The sequence below is a fragment of the Oncorhynchus mykiss genome, chromosome 22 (genome assembly GCF_057628025.1).
Source record: "Oncorhynchus mykiss isolate SJ-2025 chromosome 22, ASM5762802v1, whole genome shotgun sequence".
NCBI classification, from domain to species: Eukaryota; Metazoa; Chordata; class Actinopteri; order Salmoniformes; family Salmonidae; genus Oncorhynchus; species Oncorhynchus mykiss.
This window is the reverse complement of record NC_143043.1, coordinates 15,074,531-15,101,518: the sequence shown is the minus strand read 5'-3', so window position 1 is coordinate 15,101,518 and position 26,988 is coordinate 15,074,531. Positions and strand designations below refer to the sequence as shown.

The window sequence follows — 26,988 nt, the reverse complement described above, 5'->3', positions numbered from 1 at the left end:
AGATTGACATGCTAAAATTGCCACTGAAAGTAGTCCTGGTGAATAGTATGCACAAAACAATGGTTGTCTTCATTTATATCTTTGGTCATGCTGTACAATACTGAACATGCTGTATTATTGCATCCAAATTGAGTTTAATTCATATTAAAGTATTTAACTCACCTCATACGTCTTGCCTAAGTGTTTGATTGCATACTGATTAATTGATGTGTAACATGCTGTAACATGCTGTGAACTTGACCTCTGTTACATTTGTGATTTCACTTTTTTGTTCTTTGAAAAAAAAATTGTATCGGTCACGTGCTGCTTCTTCCAGACAGTGACTAACTTTTAGCACTGTAATTTTGATTTCCTGTGTGTGTGGTTGGTTTCTACATTGACTTATACTGGCGCGGAAAGGTACGATCGTGAACACACGCTTCCACGTGTGTAGGGTATAATGAGAACAACGCAATGCCGCGCATCCTTGTCGCCGTGACTGAAGAAGGGTCGACGTGGAAATAGAGGGGAGGGAAGCGATCGAGACCGGGGATTAAGATATGAAATTACGCCTATTTGCATGGCCAGTTTTTCTCCTTGCATACACCGGTAAATATTTTGATTCAAAATGAAAGCGAAACGACAGACCGCTCCACTCGGTTTATTTTTGCAATGATTGAGCGGTGAATAGACATTTTGATTCAAATAAATCCCACCTAAAGAAGTGTTACAAATTAATCTAAAAGCTTGCAATATTAATCGTGTATAGTCATTGTGTATTCTCTGAACTGTACCAATCTTTGCAGATTTAGGATGAGCTGCCACACGGGTTTAAAAATTATGTACATAACATAATAAAACAGGCTGAAGATGTATTGGTTTCCTTTTCTTTCTCAACATCCTGTGCTACATGTCAGTAAACTGTCTCGTCTAGGCATGGGTGTGTTATGAGTGGTTCATATCTTAACCACATTAATTCGAATTCTATTCATTTCACACTCCTTCTACAACAGCTTTATCATGTCTTAGAGTGATACTGCTCCGGCAGACTAAAACGTCTCAGTAGGCCTAGATGTTGGTGTAATGTCGTCATTGTCCTCCACCTCTGCTATGATGTTACTATAACATCAACACTGCTGTGATACTAAAGAACATCTGAATTCTGACATAATTCTGGCGTTTCCCTCAGTGTTTGCTGCGCTGCCTAGACCTTATAATGTGAGGATGGATGCAGTGAACACTCGATACATCATGAAATGGGACTGGAATCACTCCATGGCCAATCACAACATCACGTTCACCGCTCAATTCACATTGTGAGTACCAAGAGCCTTTCTTAATCTAGGACAATAAAAGGTACATATTCAGTAAAAAATGTTTACTCTGTTTTAAGCATGCTGTCTGGTACTTGAATGAACCTCACCAACAAGCTAGCCATTTTTCCTCTCTTGTCTCCTCATAGTTCTCATAAACAGTCGGACGAGAGGTCCTACACAGGGATGTGTATCGGGATAACTGAGGAGAGGTGTGACTTCTCTAGGGAGCTGGCCTACATGGGGTCATACATACTGAGAGTGAGGGCCGAGGGCAGGGGTCAGATGTCAGACTGGTACAGGCTGGAGTTCGTTCCTGATGAACATGGTGAGGCCAACAACATCTGTAACTGGACATGCACACTTTGTGGCTGTGTGCAAGCTTTTGTTTCAGCCCAACTCCAACACATTTTTTGTCATTTAGCAGAGGCTCTTAACCAGGCAAACTTAGTGGTAGGTGCATACATTTTCATTCATTTTTCATACTGGTCCACTGTGGGAATCGAACCTACAGCCATGGCGTTGCAAGTGCCATGCTCTAACAACTGACCTACACAGGATTCATAAAACACACCTGATTTCAAATAACTGGTCTAAAATGTGAGTTTGTTGATCATTTGAATCATGTCTGTAAAGTGGAACAATGCTAGCTTACAGACTTAAAAACAGCATGTGCTCAAGTGCCATATGTCATTGCAGTTGAGGCTGTGATGTAGCCATTGACAACACTGTTTGTTCCTGTGTTACAGCGGACCTAGGCCCCCCATCCCATGTGGCGTTCGATCCAGGGGACACCATGTTAACAGTGAGCTTCAGGGAGCCAATGACGGAGCAGAACACCCCCATGAGATCTGTGTTAGACATGTTCTTCAGTCTGCAGTATTGGGAGAAGCATTCACCCAGCAAGGTCAGGACTCACTTCAACAGCTAGGCTTTTATGGTTAAGTAGTAGTGATGATTCACAAGTAGAGTGGTGGTAGGAGTTTTGTTAAGATGGGAATAAACGGCAAACTGCCGTGAACAGCTCTTTCGGAAGCACCTGCGGAGGGCCAGACAAATGTCATGTCATCTCATGTGCACAAGCAAATAGCGCCACTCCACTGCCCTTTCTCGTAACATAATATCCTCCAAACCAATTATAAAACAAACTGTGCTGTCCTTTCTTTGAAGTCTAGCAGCTGGATATGCTGTGATAAGAGACCGGGGGGTGGGGTGTAACATGTCCTCTGTCTAAAAGGGACACGCTGCATTGCCTTTTCAAATGTTGCCACATCAAACAAGTTTTTGGTGTATTTGAAGCCTGCAAAGATGAAGAAAAGGTTTCCATTTCTTCTTTGTTCACTCTTCAATGCCTATCCTCAAGTGACTCACTTGTGTTATTGTCCCCTGTTGTGTGGTTGGGCCATGTGACATAGAAAAGAAGGGCAGGAAACAGGACGTGAAGGAGCTTTGGTGGTTTTCTCTCATAATCCATCTGTTACTTACATACTGTCGTGTCTTTACTATGGATTACATTATATTTGACATGCTATTTTATCAAATCAATTCTCTGTAATTTATATTACCTGAATAAACATATAATGTACAGTTCCTTGCGAAAGTATTCGGCCCCCTTGAACTTTGCAACCTTTTGCCACATTTCAGGCTTCAAACATAAAGATATAAAACTGTATTTTTTTGTGAAGAATCAACAACAAGTGGGACACAATCATGAAGTGGAACGACATTTATTGGATATTTCAAACTTTTTTAACAAATCAAAAACTGAAACATTGGGCGTGCAAAATTATTCAGCCCCTTTACTTTCAGTGCAGCAAACTCTCTCCAGAAGTTCAGTGAGGATCTCTGAATGATCCAATGTTGACCTAAATGACTAATGATGATAACTACAATCCACCTGTGTGTAATCAAGTCTCCGTATAAATGCACCTGCACTGTGATAGTCTCAGAGGTCCGTTAAAAGCGCAGAGAGCATCATGAAGAACAAGGAACACACCAGGCAGGTCCGAGATACTGTTGTGAAGAAGTTTAAAGCCGGATTTGGATACAAAAATATTTCCCAAGCTTTAAACATCCCAAGGAGCACTGTGCAAGCAATAATATTGAAATGGAAGGAGTATCAGACCACTGCAAATCTACCAAGACCTGGCCGTCCCTCTAAACTTTCAGCTCATACAAGGAGAAGACTGATCAGAGATGCAGCCAAGAGGCCCATGATCACTCTGGATGAACTGCAGAGATCTACAGCTGAGTTGGGAGACTCTGTCCATAGGACAACAATCAGTCGTATATTGCACAAATCTGGCCTTTATGGAAGAGTGGCAAGAAGAAAGCTATTTCTTAAAGATATCCATAAAAAGTGTCATTTAAAGTTTGCCACGAGCCACCTGGGAGACACACCAAACATGTGGAAGAAGGTGCTCTGGTCAGATGAAACCAAAATTGAACTTTTTGGCAACAATGCAAAACGTTATGTTTGGCGTAAAAGCAACGCAACTGAACACACCATCCCCACTGTCAAACATGGTGGTGGCAGCATCATGGTTTGGGCCTGCTTTTCTTCAGCAGGGACAGGGAAGATGGTTAAAATTGATGGGAAGATGGATGGAGCCAAATACAGGACCATTCTGGAAGAAAACCTGATGGAGTCTGCAAAAGACCTGAGACTGGGACGGAGATTTGTCTTCCAACAAGACAATTATCCAAAACATAAAGCAAAATCTACAATGGAATGGTTCAAAAATAAACATATCCAGGTGTTAGAATGGCCAAGTCAAAGTCCAGACCTGAATCCAATCGAGAATCTGTGGAAAGAACTGAAAACTGCTGTTCACAAATGCTCTCCATCCAACCTCACTGAGCTCGAGCTGTTTTGCAAGGAGGAATGGGAAAAAATGTCAGTCTCTCGATGTGCAAAACTGATAGAGACATACCCCAAGCGACTTACAGCTGTAATCGCAGCAAAAGGTGGCGCTACAAAGTATTAACTTAAGGGGGCTGAATAATTTAGCACGCCCAATTTGTCAGTTTTTAATTTGTTAAAAAAGTTTTAAATATCCAATAAATGTCGTTCCACTTCATGATTGTGTCCCACTTGTTGTTGATTCTTCACAAAAAAATACAGTTTTATATCTTTTATATCTCTATCTCTCTTCCATAAAGGCCAGATTTGTGCAATATACGACTGATTGTTGTCCTATGGACAGAGTCTCCCACCTCAGCTGTAGATCTCTGCAGTTCATCCAGAGTGATCATGGGCCTCTTGGCTGCATCTCTGATCAGTCTTCTCCTTGTATGAGCTGAAAGTTTAGAGGGACGGCCAGGTCTTGGTAGATTTGCAGTGGTCTGATACTCCTTCCATTTCAATATTATCGCTTGCACAGTGCTCCTTGGGATGTTTAAAGCTTGGGAAATCTTTTTGTATCCAAATCCGGCTTCAAACTTCTTCACAACAGTATCTCGGACCTGCCTGGTGTGTTCCTTGTTCTTCATGATGCTCTCTGCGCTTTTGACGGACCTCTGAGACTATCACAGTGCAGGTGCATTTATACGGAGACTTGATTACACACAGGTGGATTGTATTTATCATCATTAGTCATTTAGGTCAACATTGGATCATTCAGAGATCCTCACTGAACTTCTGGAGAGAGTTTGCTGCACTGAAAGTAAAGGGGCTAAATAATTTTGCACGCCCAACTTTTCAGTTTTTGATTTGTTAAAATAGTTTGAAATATCCAATAAATGTCGTTCCACTTCATGATTGTGTCCCACTTGTTGTTGATTCTTCACAAAAAAATACAGTTTTATATCTTTGTTTGAAGCCTGAAATGTGGCAAAAGGTCGCAAAGTTCAAGGGGGCCGAATACTTTCGCAAGGCACTGTAAATGTAATTAACTAGGAAGTCGGGGGCCCCACGGTAGAATGTTTATAGAGCTGTTATCTTTCGAATAAACTCTTAAAGACCTGTTAATCTTTTATATCAATAGCAGTCAATTATTAATCGTCACCTTATTCAGTCTCATCTGAACGTTGTAAAATTCTTGGTTATCTTCACGAACCCTGGCTAACAAGTTGAATCAGCAATACAAAATTTGGTTGAATTGTTTATTTACTAAATACCTAAATAATCACACAGGATGGATCATACATTGATTACTAATTATATCATAAAAGAAAACGTCCCTAGCGGACAAAACTGATATGACGGCTGGTTGCACAAAGAAAGGGGGTTGGGTTTGAATGAAAGCGCGGGAAGACTGAGGAACAAAAGGATTGTGTCTCTATCGGACCTTATGAAGCTATGCTATCGTAAATACAGAATCTTATGCATTCTAAATAACCTCCCATTTGAAAAAGGAAAATGCAAGAAATATATTTACTCTAGGCTGCGCTTCGATAGATTGTTAGAAGATGGAAGCCTGAGTTGCCCAGCAGAGATGTCCCATCTCCTTTGAAGAATATTTCTGGTTGTAGGGCGGATACGTTGTCGTCTGTCGTCGTGTGGTTGAACAGTTACATTGTAGTACACTGTCTTTCTGAAGAGATTGTCTGTCCTTTCCTAGTCCACGCACGTTTACAGCTGCTGCTGCTAACTCGACTTCTAGGATGTAGAATTTCTTTAGTGAATAAGAGTTCAAAGTTGATACCAAGTTGCCATACTCAGCTCGTGTTGTATTCTGGCTGGTATAGTTAATGTATCCTTCCAGCGTGGCGAATGTCACCTCCACGTTGAAATTAGCCCTTTTGAATGTGTGGACACCAGTCCTCACTTCATCGGGAACTAAAGTCAATTTCATTAGGTTGTAGTCGTTCAACCATTTGCAACCACAGCTCCCGCTGGGGTTTGCTTAGTCTGCCATGAATTGGGTCACGGGGCCTCTTATAGAAATGTAGAAAAGGTGTTGGTTCATAATTTCCAACCAATGCCTATTAACTTGGGCGTGGCCACTGAGTGAGCATATTTTACTGATGAAAACAATTCATTTTAAAAAGGTTAACATCACATTACATCATTTCGCAAATAGTTACATCTTTACTCATTCATTTTATACAATAATTAGATGCACACCCTATAATTGAGAAATGTACACATTCAGAGATATAGTTGTGTGTTTCCTGTCCTTCATGAGGTCCCCAAATGAAACACACTCGTCATAACTGTCCCTTAAGTGTCCACGGACCCTTCCCACATTCTCAAAAGTGGACATATTGTTTAATTCTCCCATTTTGGAGATTTAGGTGTTTGGCCAAGTCTCTGTTCTGGGAGACTCTCTCCCTCGTAATGGCATGGTAGTTTCTACCCGGTATTTATGACCTGAGGTAATAAACCTGGGTTAGGAGAGCGAGTGAGAGGGGGGGGCTATGATCTACACCCAGAAAGGTCCACGTCATGACTGTTGGAATTGGCTAAACTTTGAACATTGAGATATTAAATAAATGATAAATCAGAAGCATAGAATATAAGGAGTGAAAGAGACTGGGTTTTATGTTATGTTTATAATCAATCTTCAGGTTGTTTTTAGTCATAATAAGCAATAATATGTCAACCAGACAAAAGCTTTGTCAATATAAAAGGAAAACAAGAAAGGCGCACTCTTGGTTGCACGCATTAAAAACCTCTGGGACACTGCAGTGTCCACTCATTCAGAGTGGTCTTACTCCCTCATTTTTTAGAATACAAGCCTGAAACAATTTCTAAAGACTGTTGACATCTATTGGAAGCCATATGAAGTGCAATGTGAGTCCTAAATCAATGGAATCTGTATAGACAGTCAATAGAAAACTACAAACATAAAAAAATCCACTTCCTGGGTGGATTTTTCTCAGGTTTTCGCCTGCCATATCAGTTATGTTATACTCAGACATAATTTTAACAGTTTTGGAAACTTTAGAGTGTTTTCTATCTAAATCTACCATATATGCATATCCTAGCTTCTGGGCCTGAGTAACAGGCAGTTTAGTTTGGGCCCGCTTTTCATCCGGATGTCAAAATACTGCCCCCTACCCTAGAGAAGTTCAACAATTGGAGGTGTACCTGTGGATGTATTTCAAGGCCTACCTTCAAATTCAGTGCCTCTTTGCTTCACATCATGGGAAAATCAAAATAAATCAGCCAAGACCTCAGTATAAAGATTGTAGACCTCCACAAGTCTGGTTCATCCTTGGGAGCAATTTCCAAATGCCTGAAGGTACCACGTTCATCTGTACAAACAATAGTACGGCAAATTATTAACACCATGGGACCACTCAGCCGTCATACAGCTCAGGAAGGAGACGTGTTGTCTCCTAGAGATTAACATACTTTGGTGCAAAAAGTGCAAATCATTCCCAGAACAATAGCAAAGGACCTTGTGAAGATGCTGGAGGAAACAGGTACAAAGTATCGATATCCACAGTAAAACGAGGCCTATATCGACATAACCTGAAAGGCCGCTCAACAATGAAGAAACCACTGCTTCAAAACCACCATAAAAAAGTCAGATTTGCATGGGGACAAAGATCATACTTTTTGGAGAAATGTCCTTTGGTCTGATGAAACAAAAATAGAACTGTTTGGCCATAATGACCCTCGTTATATTTGGAGGAAAAAGGGGGAGTCTTGCAAGCCGAAGAACACCATCCGAACCGTGAAGCACGGGGGTGGCAGCATTATGTTGTGGGGGTGCTTTGCTGCAGGAGGGACTGGTGCACTTCACAAAATAGATGGCATCATTAGAGAGGAAAAGGATGTGGATATATTGAAGCAACATCTCTAGACATCAGTCAGTAAGTTAAAGACCCAAGCATACTTCCAAAGTTGTGTCAAAATGGCTTAAGGACAACAAAGTCATTTTTGACATTTTTGTTGTTGTTGAGATATCTGAAAAAAGTAGAGCTCACTGCTTTATCAATCAATGTCACACCTTTTTGTTTTTTCAAAATGCTCAACTCAAGTACTATTTATATGTCTTACTGTGTGCTTTTGTCTACATCATACAGAAACAAGAGAAAGTGTTTGACTCCACAGAGGGAACATTGTTCCCGCTGAAGCCCTGGACAGAGTACTGCCTGCAGGTCAATGCATTCAGCAAATTGTACAATAAGACCAGCCCGTACACACAGCAACAGTGTGTGAGGACCCTGGGTAAAATTGAGAACCATTTACACACCATTACATTTAAATACACATTGTCCCTGAAAAAGGGATCTTTCAGATTTGAGCTTAACATCTATATTGACGCCTGCTCTGTTTGTCCCTTTAAGGATATTCTCCGTTGTGGAAGGTGTTGCTGGCTCTGCTGGGCTGTGTAGCTCTGATGACGACAGTGCCTGTCTACAGATGCCACAAAAAGAGAAAAAGTTTGGTCTCAAAGCACACATTTCCCAGCAGTATACTGCATAACACACAGGATACAATATCCCTTCTCCTCCTGCCTCAGGAGGAGAGCTGTGTGGCCACAGTTGTGGTGGCTGTACAGGTAGAGCAGACAAGCCAGGGTCAACAGCAACAGGTCAAGGGTCAGGGAGATGTTGAGGCGGAGCAGGACAGTGGCTCCTCCTCCATCCAGAGAGGACAAGGCAGCTCCAGTCAGGACTCTGGGATCTACTCAGGAGAAGACAGTGGAAAGAAGAGCGCAGGATCAACAACAACAAGTCAACCTAAAGAGACACACTGAGAAGAAAAAAAATGGATCCCCATAGCAAACTGCTGTAGAGCAATTAGTGGAATTTTGGGGAGCAGATTGGATTCACTGTCAAGAGGAGAGCTCTTGGGGAAATTCTCTTTTAGTCAAATGACTTTTTAAGACTTTTTTAGACTAGCTATAAGACCCGATGCATTTCTCTAGTTGAGTTTATTGAGTTGCCTGGGAATAATGGCCAATAATGCAGGTTATGGAATGTACTGTATATGTTATTATTTTTATGTTATTCCCATGCAATAGGAGATATGAAATATATTTTGCTCAGATAATTCACAGGCCATTTAGAGTTCCTCTGTCCAGTGTTCTTTTGCCCATCTTAAACTTTTATTTTTATTGGCCTGTGTGAGATATGGCTTTTTCTTTGCAACTCTGCCTAGATGGCCAGCATCCCGGAGTCGCCTCTTCACTGTTGACGTTGAGACTGAAGTTTTGCGAGTACTATTTAATGAAGCTGCCAGTTGAGGACTTGTGAGGTGTCTGTTTCTCAAACTAGATACTCTAATGTACTTGTCCTCTTGCTCAGTTGCGCACCGGGGCCTCCCACTCCTCTTTCTATTCTGGTTAGGGCCAGTTTGCACTGTTCTGTGAATGGAGTAGTACACAGCGTTGTACGAGATATTCAGTTTCTTGGCAATTTCTCGCATGGAATAGCTTTCATTTCTCAGAACAAGAATAGACTGACGAGTTTCAGAAGAAAGTACTTTGTTTCTGGCCATTTTGAGCCTGTAATCGATCCCACAAATGCTGATGCTCCAGATACTCAACTATTCTAAAGAAGGCACATTTTATTGCTTCTTTAAGCAGGACTACATTTCTCAGCTATTCTAACATAATTGCAAAAGGGTTTTCTAATGATCAATTAGCATTTTAAAATGATAAACTTGGATTAGCTAACACAATGTGCCATGGGAACTCAGGAGTGATGGTTGCTGATAATGGGCCTCTGTACGCCTACGTAGATATTCCATTCAAAATCAGTTTCCATCTACAATAGTAATTTGCAACATTAACAATGTCTACACTGAATTTCGGATCGATTTTATGTTATTTGAACCCCTCTGGGATATGTGGAACGATAGCGTCCCACCTCGCCAACAGCCAGGGAAAGTGCAGGGCCCCAAATTCAAAACAACAAAACCTCATAATTAAAATTCCTCAAGCATACATGTATTTTACACCATTTTAAAGATAAAATTCTCGTTAATCGAGCCACAGTGTCTGATTTCAAAAAGGCTTTACAGCGAAAGCACCACAAACTATTGTTAGGTCACCACCAAGTCACAGAAAAACACAGCCATTTTTCCAGCCAAAGAGAGGAGTCACAAAAAGCACAAATAGAGATAAAATGAATCACTAACCGTTGATTGTGCAGAGAGCCACATCAATTTACAGAAATACTCATCATAAATGTTGATGAAAATACAAGTGTTATACATGGAATTAGAGATGTACTTCTCCTTAATGCAACCGCTGTGTCAGATTTTTTTTTTTACGTTACGGAAAAAGCAAACCATGCAATAATCTGAGTACAGCGTTCAGACAACAAAGCAGCCAAAAAGATATCCGCCATATTGTGTAGTCAACATTAGTCAGAAATAGCATTAAATATTAACTTACCTTTGATGATCTTCATCAGAATGCACTCACAGGAATCCCAGTTCCACAATAAATGTTTGATGAAGTTCATCATTTATTTCCAAATAGCTTTTTTTATTAGGGCGTTTGGTAAACAAATCCAAACGCGCGTTCAGGTCCAGCCGAACATCAGACGATAAGTTCAAAAAGTTATTATTACAGGTCATAGAAACTTGTCAAACTAAGTATAGAATCAATCTTTAGGATGTTTTTATCATAAATCTTCAATAATGTTCCAACCGGAGAATTCCATTGTCTGTAGAAAAGCAATAGCTGTGGCACTCTGCCAGACACTGGGCTCACTCCCCTCTCATTCGCCCCACTTCACAGTAGAAGCCTCAAACAAAGTTCTAAAGACTGTTGACATCTAGTGGAAGCCTTAGGAAGTGCAATATGACCCCATTTACACTGTGTATTGGAATGGCAAAGAGTTGAAAAACTACAAACCTCAGATTTCCCACTTCCTGGTTGGATTTGTCTCAGGTTTTCGCCTGCCATATGAGTTATGTTATACTCACAGACATCATTCAAACAGTTTTAGAAACGTCAGAGTGTTTTCTATCCAATACTACTAATACTATGCATATATTAGCATCTGGGACAGAGTAGCAGGCAGTTTACTCTGGGCACCTTATTCATCCAGGCTACTCAATACTGCCCTCCTGTCACCAAGAAGTTAATGGACAAGTGCTTTTCTTTCAAAAACAAAGACATTTCTAAGTGACCCCAATCTTTTGAACGGTAGCATAAGAATATTTTGAAAATAAATACAGAACGCAGAAGAGGAGAGGATTAAAAACTAGAGTACTAATGGTCAATAGTGAATTGTAAATAGGAATTGGGTTTCAGTTCATCATATGTTAGAATCTGTGGAATGTCACTTCTGAACTCATGTGCCAGGTTTTCATTGGTCTGTACATTGAGTCGAGAGCAGGATACTTGTTATTTGGCTATTGGCCAAGTTGTACTGTAAGGACTTCTGATTGGGCAACCCCAGGCTAGGGTGGGGGGTTATAAATGGCATCATGTTCCTTTGTTCAGTGGGGAAAAGCTGAGGACAGGGGAGACTGAACATCTACCTTCCAGCACAACATCTTGATTTGTCCTATCTGAATAAACCTATTTTTCTCCCCCTGATTTGCGTTGGAGTTTGTGTTATTGAAGAATAACATAAATTACTAACAGTAGTGTACCTAAAAACTCTATAATTAAAAATAAAAAATTAATGAATGAAGAGATCCCAGTAGAGGGAGACGGGCTCAATTCCAACATCCATATTAGCATACCACCGGTGTGCATACCACTACTTGAACAATTCAAATGTTTACTGTCACGTGTCCTTGGGTATCTTGAACAATGCTTCAAGTTGTTATTATGTAAGTGATTTGCTACTGTACTGTAAATAAGAATCATTTAGGCTCCTTTTTGAATGCCGGTCAAGATATTAATAAACCACTCAAATAAAATACAGACTCAAGATTTCATCTTTACCCACAATGGCCGTCATTAAGGGCATGTGGGGCAGAGCTTGTTTTGAATGTTATTTTGGCATTAATGCTTGTCACATATCAGTTTGCAAACAATGTAAAAAAAAAAAAATACGTACATTTTATAATTTAGTTAATAAAGCTGCGTATGAACAAGGTCTCTTTTTTTGCTATCTTTAGAAAGGCAGCACCAAAATACAGGTGTTTCAGCCTAGCTCAGTGCTTTCTGTGGTAGTGAGGCATCCAGCGGACAATACAGAGCGTAGGGGTTGGTAATGTTCTCTAGTTGCGCCGTGATTGGCTCAGTGTTCTGTCACTCATGGGGACACAAAGTCACCGCAAAATCTACAGGGAGAGCTCGAAAATTCAAGCCCCTTGGGTGCTGCCATAGAGTTACATTTGAAGTGCCCATCCAAGAAGGCTCAAGGTCATTGACCATAGCTAAAATGACATCAAATCACGTTATATCGACATTAGCTTTGATTGGACAGATCATGTTAACATCATACTTTCAAAATCCTAGCTAGCAGTCATCATCATGAATAAAGTCGACAATCTACTGGCAGTCCAGCATGACTTCTGCTGCGCTGAAAACAACTTGAAACTCAGAACTGGGAAATCTCAGACTTCAGTGAGTTCAAGACAACTGGGAACTCTGAAAAAAACGAGCTCCAACTTGGAAAATCCGTTTTGAACGGTCATCCAACTCTGAATTGCAAGTCGGGAACTCTAGCCTCTTTCTAGAGCTCCGACCTGAAGATCTGGTCAATTTTCCACTCAGAATTTAGCCTACTGTTCTGACTTGGTGGTACATATGTAGCCTATAACCTGTTTTAGAGAAATGTAATTATCAAATATTGTAAGAGCTTTCCTTGTCTGCTTATATGCCCCTTTATTTATCCTACGGTTCTAACTTGGTGTACAGGGAGAGCACTGTAAGAAAGGCCCATGTTCTGAATTCTGTTGCTGTCCATTTAAGAAGTGCTGAACAAATAGTTATATTGACTACGTCCAGACTAGCTCGCTCATTAATGTCTTAATCAAAATTACGGATTGCCTCCTATCCTCTCGTCATCGCCGATGCCATAGTTTGTACATCTCAATTGTCAGTAGAAACAACATTTGTTTAAGCAAGTCAGCCATATCAGCAAAGGCAAAAAATGAGGCTGAATGAACTGTTTCGCTGCCAGACAAGGCTCCGCTGATAGCCAGGTCTAACAGTGGTAAGGTGTTGGGACTGCTGTTGGTACAGCTTTATATAGACCCCAACAGTTTGTGGCCTCCCTTTGTCACCATTTAATGTATTGTTGGGGAGTGGCTTTGCTGGCATGCATCAAAATATATTTTTTTGATTTTGCCCCACCAAGATTTCACCTAGACGATGAAAACCAGATGTTTATGTAACTGCGGTTTGTTTGCCACACATCTGTGCTCTATTAGCTAAGAAGCCTCTTTGTACCTGGCCAACTAACTGCTTGATTGCCTGTTGTCCATCTGAATCTTGACCCTGAATAGTGGGTAAGAGCTGCTTAATATGTACGATGCCACACACAGACAGCTTTGGCTTCCACAGGGTTATGTGCTGTTGTCTTCTAGTAATTATCCTTTCGGATCAGATATGCTGTTTCAATTGGCATTGTTTTTCTGTTAACAGGTGGAAGAATTTCAGCATTAGTAAACGGGGACTACAGATGTAGATGAGCTGTTAACATACATTATGTTTTTGCTGTACTGTACATTTTCCCTATCCAAATAAACGTATAAATAAAAGTGGATGCTTTATGCAGGTATTCCCAAACTGGGGTACGCACAATGCTGTCGGGGGTCCGCCAAATAAAAATGTGATTCACATTTTAAATAAAAAATAAAATCTTCACATTTTCATAGAGTCATTTATATTTTCCAACGGGGCTATACATTTGGGTGAGGTTTCTTTCTCGCCTAAGTAGCCTCGTTTCACTGCCAAAAATAAAATTCAACCATCTAGTGTTCAGCGAAATAACAACACAATGTCAAATACAGGTAGCCTAGTTGAATAATTAACATCCAATCACATTAACCGTTACTCTCTCACAGGAATTCCACTAACGGTCCGTATATAGCCAAACTCATTCCGTTTGCTCGAAAATTGATAAATGGTTTTAAAAAAAAGGAATCCCGCGTCCATAGAGACACATACCAGCTCTACTAGTAGTACTGCTACAACCAGCAGTACTACACATGCACCTGTCGACAATACAAGTTGTTCTGCTTCCATGAGCACATCCAATGCTAGCATCAGTAATTCTACATTTGTGGTTAGCCCCGCTAGCATGGACACTGACAGTTGTGAATCTGATGCAGCTGAAGAGCTACTGTCCCCTTACACGGGAACACACCGAACAACAGACAGGGATGTTGGACCATCGAAGAGGCGCAAATATGATGAGAACTACATTGATTTGGGGTTCACTTATATTGGGAGTAGTGCCTTGCCACAGTGTGTTATAAGTGCAAAAGTACTATCTCACAACTCAATGAAACCTTCACTCTTGCGCAAACATTTGGAAACAAAACATGGCAATTTGAAAAATAAGCCACAGGAGTTTTTGGCGCAATAATTAAGATGACCTTTGGGTAGTAAGACTTGTATAAAAGCAACAGATAACATTAATAAGAAGGGGCTAGAAGCATCTTATATGGTAAGTGGCTAGGACAGGCAAGCCCCATGCTATTGTGGAAGGCTTCATTCTTCCTGGCTGGGACAATGCTGGGGGAAAGGCCAAAAAAACAATACAGACAATGCCTTCATCAAACAACAGTTTCATGACAGATCAGTGACAAGATCAGTGACATGGCAGGAGATGTTTTTAAACAATTACTGCTTTGCATACCAGCCAGTGAATTCTATGCGTTACCACTGCATGAGTCAACAGACTTGGCGGGCCTGGCACAGCTCCTGGTATATGTTACGTTTACGGGGGGTCAATTAAGGAAGATATCCTCTTCTGGAAACCAGGACAACAGGAAAGGATATTTTTAAAGAACTGGACAGCTTTGGACAGCATCAAATGGACTTTGGTGGTCAAGATGTGTTGGTATCTGTACTGATGGCGCAAAAACCATGACAGGGAGACATAGTGGAGTTGTAACACGCATGCAAGCAGTTGCTCCCGACGCCACTTGGGTCCACTGCAGCATCCACCGAGAGGCTCTTGCTGCCAAGGGAATGACTAACAGCTTGAAAGACGTTTTGGACACCACTGAAAATGGTTAACTTTGTTAAAGCAAGGCCCCTGAACTCTCGTGTATTTTCTGCACTATGCATTGATATGGGCAAAGACCATGTAACGCTTTTACAACATACAGAAGTGCGCTGGTTATCAAGGGGCAAAGTATTGACATATTTTTTTTAATTGAGAGAAGGGCTTAAAGTTTTCTTTAATGACCATAATTTTCACTCGTCTGACCACTTGCATGATGACGAGTTTCTGACACGACTGACCTATCTGGGTGATGTTTTTTCTCGCCTGAATGATCTGAATCTAGGATTACAGGGAGTAATATGTCAAGCCACTGCCTGTACTGTACATGTCAATGTTGTTCTTCTCAATGACCAAGACATTACAATTCTGCATTGAAACATTGTAAAGAGCATTGCATCTTACTTATTGTGAACTTGATGCCACGGCCTGCCTCCAAAATGCTAGATAGTCGGTCCGTGCCAGTGGGAGGGCTTTTTTAACTCTATATCCCATCTGGCATACCCCAAGTGTACAGATTATTCCAAGCTTCTACCAGTGATCTAGAAATCTGCTTTCTTGAATATCAACAATGTAAACAAACAAGGCACAGCTATAAGCAGGAGCAGGACCGTTATTTAATTGTTGAATCACAGATATACAGTACATTTTAATAGTTACCTAAAAATAAAATTATATATACTATACTTCTGGTTGAATAAGGCTTGTACTCCTTGCACCCTAGCCTTGTCAAACCCTTAAACTGACTGTGAAGCTGCAGGCTTGCCTAGATGTAACAATAAAAGAGGCCCAGTGCTGTATGAGTGTGTTTAAAAGCATTATAAATGTACAGATGTAGGAGTCAGTTTGCTACAGCAGGAAAATAATTGTGCAGTAACAGGAAATATGAATTGTTATGTAGATTATAATACATTTACATGTTGTTGTTTTTTTACATCTTCTCTCCTTGTTCGGGTGGCATTCGGCAGTCGACGTCACCGGCTTTCTAGTCGCTACCGATCCATGTTTCATTTTCGTTTGGTTTTGTCTTCATTATACACACCTGATTTCTATTACATTAATTATGTTCCTCATTTAACCCTCTGGCTTCCCTCTCTGTTTTCTGCGTTATTGTTTATCATGTGGGTTCGTGTTCTTGTGCTTTGGATTTTTGTGTTTTCCGTGTTGGAATATTTTTCTTCATTTTTGAAGAACTGTCGGACTATACTCATCTCTGTGTCCTGTGCCTGACTCTACCTCTCCATTCACCAACACCCTCACATCCTGGCCCTCAACAAATTCCTTTCTCCTCCCAGATGACCTTCCAACTCGATAACAAAACATTATGTAAAAATAGACAAGATAAATAATAAATTAAATTAGATGTCAAAACAAATACAGTATCTAAAAATATTTATAGAAAAAGACTGCAAACCATAAGAAAAATGCCTGTTCTTTGTATCTTAAATCTGTAACTCAAATCTAACTCCAACTATCAAATCCAAATCCATTATTTTTTTGAGGTAAAAGTTTCAAAATGTCATGACTTACTATTGTGACCCTATATATTGCCACCGTTGATTTCAACCTTCTTCAGTAAACTTAGACTTTTAATGCCTTCAGGATCTCTTTCAACTCCTGATCTCCTGCCAGTAGTTTGCCTGCCTCCTCACTGTAATGGGGTTTTGTGTCAGGTGGTAATGCCTGCAATTTAACCTGTGTACCTTCCATAACTCCTGACATACAACAGAAAACATGACAATATCAGTGACATTGTTTTATCTATCTATTGTTTTATTTATCTATTCTATCAGGGCATTACAACAACATAACATTTACTTGTTGAAACAATGTAAAAAATATGTGTCAGATGGAGACAGTAGACTTTAGAATTTGTTGTTACACCCCCAAAAGTTCTGAAGGGAAACCCTGTGATAATTCATCTAAATATAATAATTAACCTACATCAAAGACACACTGATTGAGAAATGTATACAGTCCACAATACCTGAATGCCCGCCTTGCTTTTGCAATTTAACAGGTAATTAAAGCCAAACCTGACCTCCCGGGTGGCGCCGCACTACTGTATCACAACCGGCTGTGATCTGAAGGCCCATAGGGCGGCGCACAATTGGCCCAGTGTCGTCCGGGTTAGGGGAGGGTTTAGCCGGGGGGGCTTTACTCTTTTACTCCTTGTGGTGGGCCGGGCTTTTGCAGGTTGACCTCGGTCGTCAGTTGAAGGGTGTTTCCTCCGACACATTGGTGCGGCTGGCTTACGGGTTAAGCAGGCGGGTGTTAAAAAGCGCTGTTTGGCGGGTCATGTTTTGGAGGATGCATGACTTGACATTCACCTCCCGAGCCTGTTGGGGAGTTGTAGCGATGAGACAAGATTGAAAAAGGGGGTAAAATACCAAAAAAGTGCCAAACCTGCACAAACTTTTTGCTTTATGGTGGTCTCTCATAAACAGTTTGTAAGCTGACACATAAACAGTTTTGTAGAGCTTCGTTTTATGAGGGACAGCTTGACCCTGGGCCAATTTTCTTCTTTCATTCCCTAACCAATTCTAGAGGAAACATTAGGAAGGCAACACAATAGTAAAGAATACTGCATCACATTGTAATTGTACGTAATACTTTATTAAAAGGTTAGACAAAAATATTGCTCCACAAACTCAGCTTTTTATCTTGCAGATGATTGAAAAAGGAGCCCTTCTATACAACGAAGGATCTATATTGAATCCAATAGCCCGACAACAATGGATGAAGGAATACTTCCTTGTTCCATAGCGGCATTTGTTTTGGGAATAATGGCACACGTAACACATCACAGGACATTCAACACTTCACTTAAATACAACATAACTATCACAGAAAGTATACTGTAAGTGGTGGGTTACGGTTTAGTCATCCTGGATTTAGGAACCTGATGTTGGTTGATATGAATGACTTGAGTGCCCTGTTTGTTCTACAGAGTGGGGATTTGAACCTTCGACCTGACAGCAGCCGTTAGTACTGGTCATACAGTGGGTGTGTCTTAGTAAAATTGTTTGGATTTATGGATGGTTCTTCATTCCTAGAGTGATGGGATGCTTTGAGACTTGACCCTGCCAAACCATGCCACTCAAGGAAGCAGGTTAGGATGCTTTCAATGAATGTCTTATATAAAAGGGGAATCATCAGTAAGGCCACAGGAAGTAGTCCTAAACCAAATGTTTTGCCCAGAACCCAGGTAGATATTACAAAAACACAGAACCATTTCTTATGTTCACAGAATATAAAACAGAACATTAATGACCCTCACCACCACCACACTCTCTGACAGTCCAGTTCAGGTGGCTGCCTCAGCCAGCAGAGGCAACCCTCTCCTGGTCATTCCCTGGTCAAATAAGGCTTTCAAAACCTCTCTTTGATCAGGAAAAATGTACGATCTTCTTTGTCCTAAGAACAGAAGGACACTTGTTAAGACATATCCTAATCCAATGTCATAAATGGATCAGTGTACTTACCACAGACTTCATATGAGAAGTGGGCCATAATCAGCTAAGAAATCACTAAGGCATAATACAAGATGACGCGCAAGGTAAACCCCATAGTAGATGATACTGACTTCACATTATTCATATCCAGGATGCAATAAGGCATGTTACAGTATAAGCTTTGTGCCTTTAGCCATGAACACACTAAGAACCTACTCCACTGATTATTGCTGGGACTTACTAGTGAGGCTGTTTCCATGATATGTCGGCTGATGCGGTACACTATTGTCATGTTACTGTGTGGTAATTGTAATGTTGATTTTGCTTCTGTTTCCAAATCATTGTCTAACAATGGGCTGTAAAATCAGAACAAGCTTAACCAAGAACATATACATGTACCAGGAATTTGACCTGGTGACATGGTGCTGATATACATATTACAAAATGCTCATGTATCCAAGGATACTGTGCTGGAGTATGGTGATGTTCAGCTTGTCAGTTAGAGAAAGAGCTTGAGCGAGTTATCTTGCCACCCTGCTCCCCAGCTCTACCCTCACGTTGTTTGGCCGTGGATGCTGACTTTAATGCCATGTAGATAGGAAGCCATCATTTTACTCCTCAAAGACATGAGTGATCCATCACACCCCTTTCACGACCTCCCTCCACTCAGCGTCACGCCCTGGCCATAGAGGTAATTTCCTTCCAACAGCCGTTACACTCAGAGAGCACTGACAGTTGATATCTTCTCAGTTCTACCTGCTAGGACAAAGCCATTCCCACTATGTCCTACATTATGCTATCAGACTTTGCACATCGTCATCTGCACATCTATCACTCCAGTGTTAATCTGCTAAATTGTAATGACTTTGCTACTATGGCCTATTTATTGCCTTACCTCTTCATGCCATTTGCCCACATTGTATATAGACTTTTTTTTCTATTGTGTTATTGACTGTACGCTTGTTTATTCCATGTTTAACTCTGTTGTTGTTTGTGTCGCACTGCTTTGCTTTATCTTGACCAGGTCGCAGTTGTAAATGAGAACTTGGCGAAATAAAAAATAAAACGACTCTATACTGGTAGAGATACATGTCTACATGATTCTATGATATATTCAAATACATTTGTATTGGTTGCATACACATATTTAGCAGATGTTATTGCGAGTGTAGTGAAATGTTTCGCAACAGTGCTACAGCAGCTAACAATACACACAAATCTAGAAGCAAAAGAATGGAATTAAGAAATCTATAAATATTAGGATGCGCATTGTCGGAGTGGCATTGACTAGAATACAGTGTATACATATGAAATGAGTAAAACAGTATGTAAACATTAAAGCGACCAGTGATTCCATGATATGTACATAGGGCAGCAGCCTCTACGGTGTAGGGTTGAGTAACTGGGTAGTAGTCGACTAGTGAAAGTCACTAAGTTCAGGGTACTGGGTAGTGATGGCTAATTAACAATCTGATGGCCTTGAGATAGAAGCTGTTTTCCAGTCTCTAGGTCCCAGTTTTGATGCACCTGTACTGACCTCGCCTTCTGGATGATAGCGGAGTGAACAGGCCGTGGCTCTGGTGGTTGATGTCCTTGATGATCTTTTTGGCTTTCCTGTGACATCGGGTGCTGAAGGTGGAATGGAGGGCAGGCAGTGTGTCCCCGGTGATGCGTTTGGCAGACCGCACCATCCTCTGGAGAGCCCTGCGGTTGTGGGCGGTGCAGTTGCCGTACCAGGCGGTGATATCTGTAAAAGTTTGTGAGGGTCTTAGGGGCCAAGAGTAATTTCTTCAGCCTCCTGAGGTTGAAGAGGCGCTGTTGCGCCTTCTTCGCCACACTGTCTATGAGGGTGGACCATTTTAGATTGTCAGTGATGTGTACGCAGAGGAACTTGAAGCTTTTCACCATCTCCACTGCGGTCTCATCGATGGAGGCGTGCTCCCTCTGCTGTCTCCTGAAGTCCACTATCAGCTCTTTTGTTTTGTTGACATTGAGGGAGAGGTTATTTTCCTGGCACAGCTGTATAATGTCAGTTTTTCAATTTATTTTTACTGTTCTATATTATATTGTCTCTTGTAATTCAAGAGTAAATGCTATTCACACTGTGCCCTAAAATGTTCTACTTGTCTACTAATAAATTCAAACTCAAACCTTGTGAGAGTTTTTTTCTATCATGCTGTACCAAAAGCAATTGCCACCAACTCTGATTGTGTGGCAGTAAAGAGTCTTGCTGCGACCAGCGTAACAGACCAATCTAAAGACACTACACACAGATGAAATGGGAGACCACGACCAGTACATAATTGCTTTTGATCTTTCCTGTGAGCAGTGGCAGTCTTTCTGAATTCATAAAGTAGAATCTTGGTCGGCCATTGGTCAACGACCAATTAGTGAGACTGCTCTCTACACAAAAACAAAACTGAAACTATAGAAGTGCAAATGAGCCGTTGTGGGGCAGTCAGCCCACAAAAGCCTGGGACTTGGTTGGAGGCAGTACAGGGTCGTATTCAATAGGCACCAAACAGAATGAAAATGGACTGAAACTGCAAGGGACTACCTGAACTTGTCCTATAAGAAACGCTTGTTTTTAGTTTTACATTGAAAAAGGAAATTCTGCTGTGGTCCGCACCAATAAACACGACCTTGTACTTACATAGATGTCAACAGATCTACCTAACTCTCATCCTGGAGATCTACCATCCTGTTGGTATTCAGACCAACCTTAACCTAACATATCTGATTCAACTAGTTGAGGGTCATGTTCCAGGCCCTAACCAAATTGCAGATAATGCATTGTATCAACCAATAGTTGCATAGCACGTCATGTGCATGCCACGCCATTGGCAGTCGGGCATTAGATTGCTACACCGCTCCACTATATCACATGGGTGCCATTCCTGCCTGACTACATTGCAGACAGCTGCCAGATCTCACAAAGCTTGGATAGGTGTTTAACATATCAGCTAACCACATCATATGATATAGGAATGTAATGCCCGACAGTCGATGACGTGGCGCACAACCATTGCTTGGTGCAATGCAACGTCTTCAACGTAATCAGGCAGGAACAACACCAGTATGTGGCTAGGTGATCTGTTCAACACTAGCCTTGCGTGGCCATCCTTCCAAATCTTGTTTTAGAAGTCTGGAGAAATCCAGTACAGGATTCTGGGTTTGAATGGGATTGTAGGATTTTGTTCAGACCCTTATCTAGTGCACCTAACTAACTGGTTGACAAGTTGAATACAAGTAGATGCCAATAAATCTTTAAATAATCTGAACCAATTATGTTAATCTGGCATGTTATCTATCCGTTGTAATACACCCAGAAATTATGAAGCAATGAAGATCAACTGGAACACCCCCGTGAAGATCTGCGATTCGCCCACAGGCCAGCAACGCAACCGCAGCCTAGCAATGTCAGTAAAGCTGTGTCAGTGTCAGAAAAGCCAGCTGGGCCACGAGTTGCCGGAGCTCGTTCAGAGATCACGTTTAAAACTACCCTTTAAATGTTTTTATTAATTTTGGAGCTGCAAATGCAATGCTCACTTATAATTTATGAATTACCATTTAACTTCCTATAGCGGGCAAGGGAGTTGTGGTTGTCGGCCATGCTGGAATTGTGATCTTGCGTTATTGTGTCATTGTCTGTACAGTACAGCTACACCACGATATGAAACAATGATTTTAACTTTCTGACCAACTATTGGGTCAGGGGCGCCCCATTTTCTGATTGATATTGCTTGATTTCTGATGATAGTTGTCAATTATATTGACGGATTGGAATTGTATGGGCTGGTTCTGAACACTTCCAAAACAAAGGTCACGTCGTTTGGTAAGAAGAATGCCCCTCTCCTCTCCGGTGTGATTACTACCTCCTGAGGGTTTAGTGCTTGAGGTAGTCACCTCATACAAGTACTTGGGAGTGTGGCTAGACGGTACACTGTCCTTCTCTCAGCACAAGTTAAATCTAGATTTGGTTTCCTCTATCGTAATCGCTCCTCTTTCACCCCAGCTGCCAAACTAACCCTGATTCAGATGACCATCCTACCCATGCTAGATTACGGAGACGTCATTTATGGACCGGCAGGTAAGGTTGCTCTCGAACGGCTAGATGTTCTTCACCATTCGGCCATCAGATTTGCCACCAATTCTCCTTATAGGACACTGCACTCTATACTCCTCTGTAAACTGGCCATCTCTGTATACCCGTCGCAAGACCCACTGTTGATGTTTATTTATAAAACCCTCTTAGACCTCAGTCCCCCCTATCTGAGATACCTACTGCAGCCCTCATCCTCTACATACAACACCCTTTCTGCCAGTCACATTCTGTTAAAGGTCCCAAAAAGCACACACATCCCTGGGTCGCTCCTCTTTTCAGTTCGCTGCAGCTAGCGACAGGAACAAGCTGCAAAAAACACTCAAACTGGACAGTTTTATCTCCAGCTCTTCATTCAAAGACTCAATCATATACACTCTTACTGACAGTTGTGGCTGCTTCACTTGATGCATTGTTGTCTCTACCTTGACCTTTGTGCTGTTGTCTGTGCCCAATAATGTTTGTACCATGTTTTGTGCTGCTGCCATGTTATGTTGCTACCATGTTGTTGTCATGTGTTGCTGCCATGCTATGTTGTTGTCTTAGGTCTATCTTTATGTAGTGTCGTGGTGTCTCTCTTGTCATGATGTCTGTTTTGTTCTATATTTTTTTTTTCTATTTTTGGTGGTAGAAAAAAAACGGCGGTTATTTTCTTTGTATTTTCTTATACCAGATCTATTGTGTTATATTCTCCTACATTCAATTCACATTTCCACAAACTTCAAAGTGTTTCCTTTCAAATGGTACCAAGAATATGCATATCCTTGGTTCAGGGCCTGAGCTACAGGCAGTTAGATTTGGGTATGTCATTTAGGTGACATTTAAAAAAAAAAAGGGGCTATCCCTTCAACACACTTGGCAGAGAAGTAATGTAAAAGTCATTAAGTTTATTTGCCATCGTCTGTTGTTGTTTTCTGGTGGGAGTCCTATTAGTGATGGATTTTATTGTTAACCCTTGTCATTCCTTAAATACTATCCACTCTAAGCTGGTTTGCTGCCCAATTCTACAACAGTAATTATAATTATTTGTAATAAATGAAAAACGGGTAGACTTAACTAATGTCAAAATTACCTTTATTTTAATATTTCGGCTATGTGCCCCACACACACACACAACAACAATGACGCCCATCTTTTACAGCAGTTGCTTCTCAAAATGTGTACGTGGGAATAAAGTTTGACAAACCAGAAAAAAGGGGGGAGGTCAAGACATTCTTCTAAGAATCACCAGGGACCTCACAATAACATATCACAATATTTAGGTACCGATACGATATGTATTGCGATTCAATACAGGGATTTGATGTTCAAAACATTTTTCTCACTTTATGTCTGCCACATCGGGACAAGAGAGACCCATGAGAAAACAAGTTTTGATCAGTCATGGTAATGCAAGAAACATCGCATAGAAGGCCTCTTTCATGATTTCTTTCTGGCTTTCATTATTGTCATGATGCCATGCCAAGCTACAATTTGTACATTGTATTGGCAGAAATGTCAAGTGTACGAAAAGAGGTCTGTGAAGAGTGGTGGGTTCCTTTAGGATTCAGATTAGGCGTAGATGCTTGTAATGTGCAACTGGTTTAGTCAGGATGATAACACTGACATAACATCATGACACCCCTCCAAGTCAACATCTACAGTACCTCCTCCTGTATACTCCAGATGCCATTCTGTTTGGGGTGTACCTTGTTAGATGAATATCTCATATTAAAATGCCCTCTTTCTGTCTTTCATCATTGTCCTACATGACAAGTTTGAATGCTTTTCATGTTGGAAACCATCTAACCAGGCTAAACATTTATGAGTGATTTTGAGAGTCCATCTATCATTACTTGTGCCATTCGTTTTCATGAGAATAGCGATGAAATGATATTATATTGAGCCAAACACAAGTTTATTGTCATCATCTGATGATCGTCAAATAGATGCTATGATAATATAAAATAGATGCTATAATAATCAAAGATAGATTTATTGGTAAATGAAAAACCGGTAGGGTGTTTGCTGCCCAATTACACAACAGTAATTATAATTATTATTATTTGTAATAAATGAAAAACTGGTAAAAGACTAATAACTGATGTCAAAATGAATGTTATTTTAATAATTAGGCTATAAGTGAGGTGTTCATTCTGTGTTTTGTTAATATTCAAATGACACAGGATGATTCTCTATCAAGAACATAGTGCCTTTTAGCTCTCCAAGTCTTGTCTCACATGGTCGGTAACTGACCCAATAAAAACGTGTTAAGAAACTAAAAAAAACACTTTCAATCAAAACCTGCTAACCAATTACAGAGCGCTGGTGTACCGCCTATGGATGTTGAGCCTCCTACTTCTGTTGACACGCCCACTTTCAGACACTTCCGTTTGCATTTACCCATACTTGAAATCTTGCACTAAACAAAGTACCTTTCCATAAGTTTGGAGAGCATTTCCCCTAACCCTAACCCTCTCTTTTCCTAACCTTAACCCAGTCTCCTAACCGGCTACGTTAATTATCCTAGCCTGCTGCGTAAGTTTTCGTAGTTGCGTTTATAGCGAAAGTGATAAATTGCACTAGTCAAACGAATACCCATCACTCCTGTGTTCTAATGGCACGTAGTGTTAGATAATCCAAATGTATCATTTGAAAAGTCTAATTGATCATTAGAAAACCCTTTTGCAATTATGTTAGCACAGCTGAAAACTGTAGTCCTGCTTAAAGAAGCAATGAAACTGATCTTCTTTAGAGTAGTTGAGTATCTGGAGCAACAGCATTTGTGGGATCGATTACAAGCTCAAAATGGCCAGAAACAAATAACTTTCTTCTGAAACTCGTCAGTCTCTTCTTGTTCTGAGAAATGAAGGCTATTCCATGCGAGATATTGCCAAGAAACTGAAGATCTCATACAATGCTGTGTACTACTCCCTCCACAGAACAGCGCAAACTGGCCCTAATCAGAATAGAAAGAGGAGTGGGAGGCCACATTGCACAACTAAGCACAACTAAGTACATTAGAGTGTCTAGTTTGAGAAACAGATGCCTCACAAGTCCTCAACTGGCAGCTTCATTAAATAGTACCCGCAAAACACCAGTCTCAACGTCAACAGTGAAGAGGCGACTGGCCTTCTAAACACAGTTGCAAAGAAAAAGCCATATCTCAGACTGGCCAATAAAAAGAAAAGATTAAGATGGGCAAAAGAATACAGCCACTGGACAGAGGAAGATTGGAAAAAAAGTGTTATGGACAGACTAATCTAAATTTGAAGTGTTCAGATCACAAAGAAGAACATGAAAAGATGCTGGAGGAGTGCTTGACACCATCTGTCAAGCATGGTGGAGACAATGCGATGGTCTGGGGGTGCTTTGGTGGTGGTAAAGTGAGAGATTTGTACAGGGAAAAGGGGACCTTGAAGAAGAAAGGCTATCACTCCATTTTGCAACGCCATGCCATACCCTGTGGACGGCACTTAATTGGAGCCAATTTCCTCCTACAACAGGACAATGACCCAAAGCACAGCTCCAAACTATGCAATACCTATTTGGGAAGAAACAGTCAGCTGGTATTCTGTCTATAATGGAGTAGCCAGCCCAGTCACCGGATCTCAACCTTATTGAGCTGTTGTGGGAGCAGCTTGACCGTATGGTATGTAAGAAGTGCCCATCAAGCCAATCCAATTTGTGGGAGGTGCTTCAGGAAGCATGGGGTGAAATCTCTTCAGATTATCTCAACAAATTGACAACTAGGATGCCTAAAGTCTGCAAGGTTGTAATTGCTGCAAATTGAGGATTCTTTGACGAAAACAAAGTTTGAAGGACACAATTATTATTCCAATTCAAAAATCATTATTTATAGCCTTGTCAACGTCTTGACTATATTTCCTATTCATATTCATGTATGTTTTCATGGAAAACAAGGACATTTCTAAGTGTCCCCAAACTTTTGAACAGTACTGTATATATATATATTTAACTGATCTGCTGCCGGCTTTTAGGCAGTGAGCAGGTTGTTACTGAGTGACTGGGTGAGTGAATGAATGTTGGGGAGGGCCAAAGAGGTGGGTGCGTTGAGAGCACTGGTTGAGAGTGCTGCAACAGAGGCAGCTGA

At 40.9% G+C, this 26,988-nt stretch overlaps 1 protein-coding gene across 1 annotated transcript; it reads left to right on the top strand.

The window, feature by feature from the left end:
• The first annotated feature begins 289 nt into the window (after window positions 1-289).
• On the top strand, window positions 290-12,075 carry LOC110501422 (interferon alpha/beta receptor 1a-like). Its single transcript, XM_021578981.3, has 6 exons — window positions 290-588; window positions 1,169-1,295; window positions 1,442-1,620; window positions 2,042-2,199; window positions 8,271-8,415; window positions 8,535-12,075. The coding sequence occupies exons 1-6, from the start codon at window positions 540-542 to the stop codon at window positions 8,945-8,947; spliced, it is 1,071 nt and encodes a 356-aa protein (XP_021434656.2). The 5' UTR covers window positions 290-539; the 3' UTR covers window positions 8,948-12,075.
• Window positions 12,076-26,988: the final 14,913 nt, after the last annotated feature.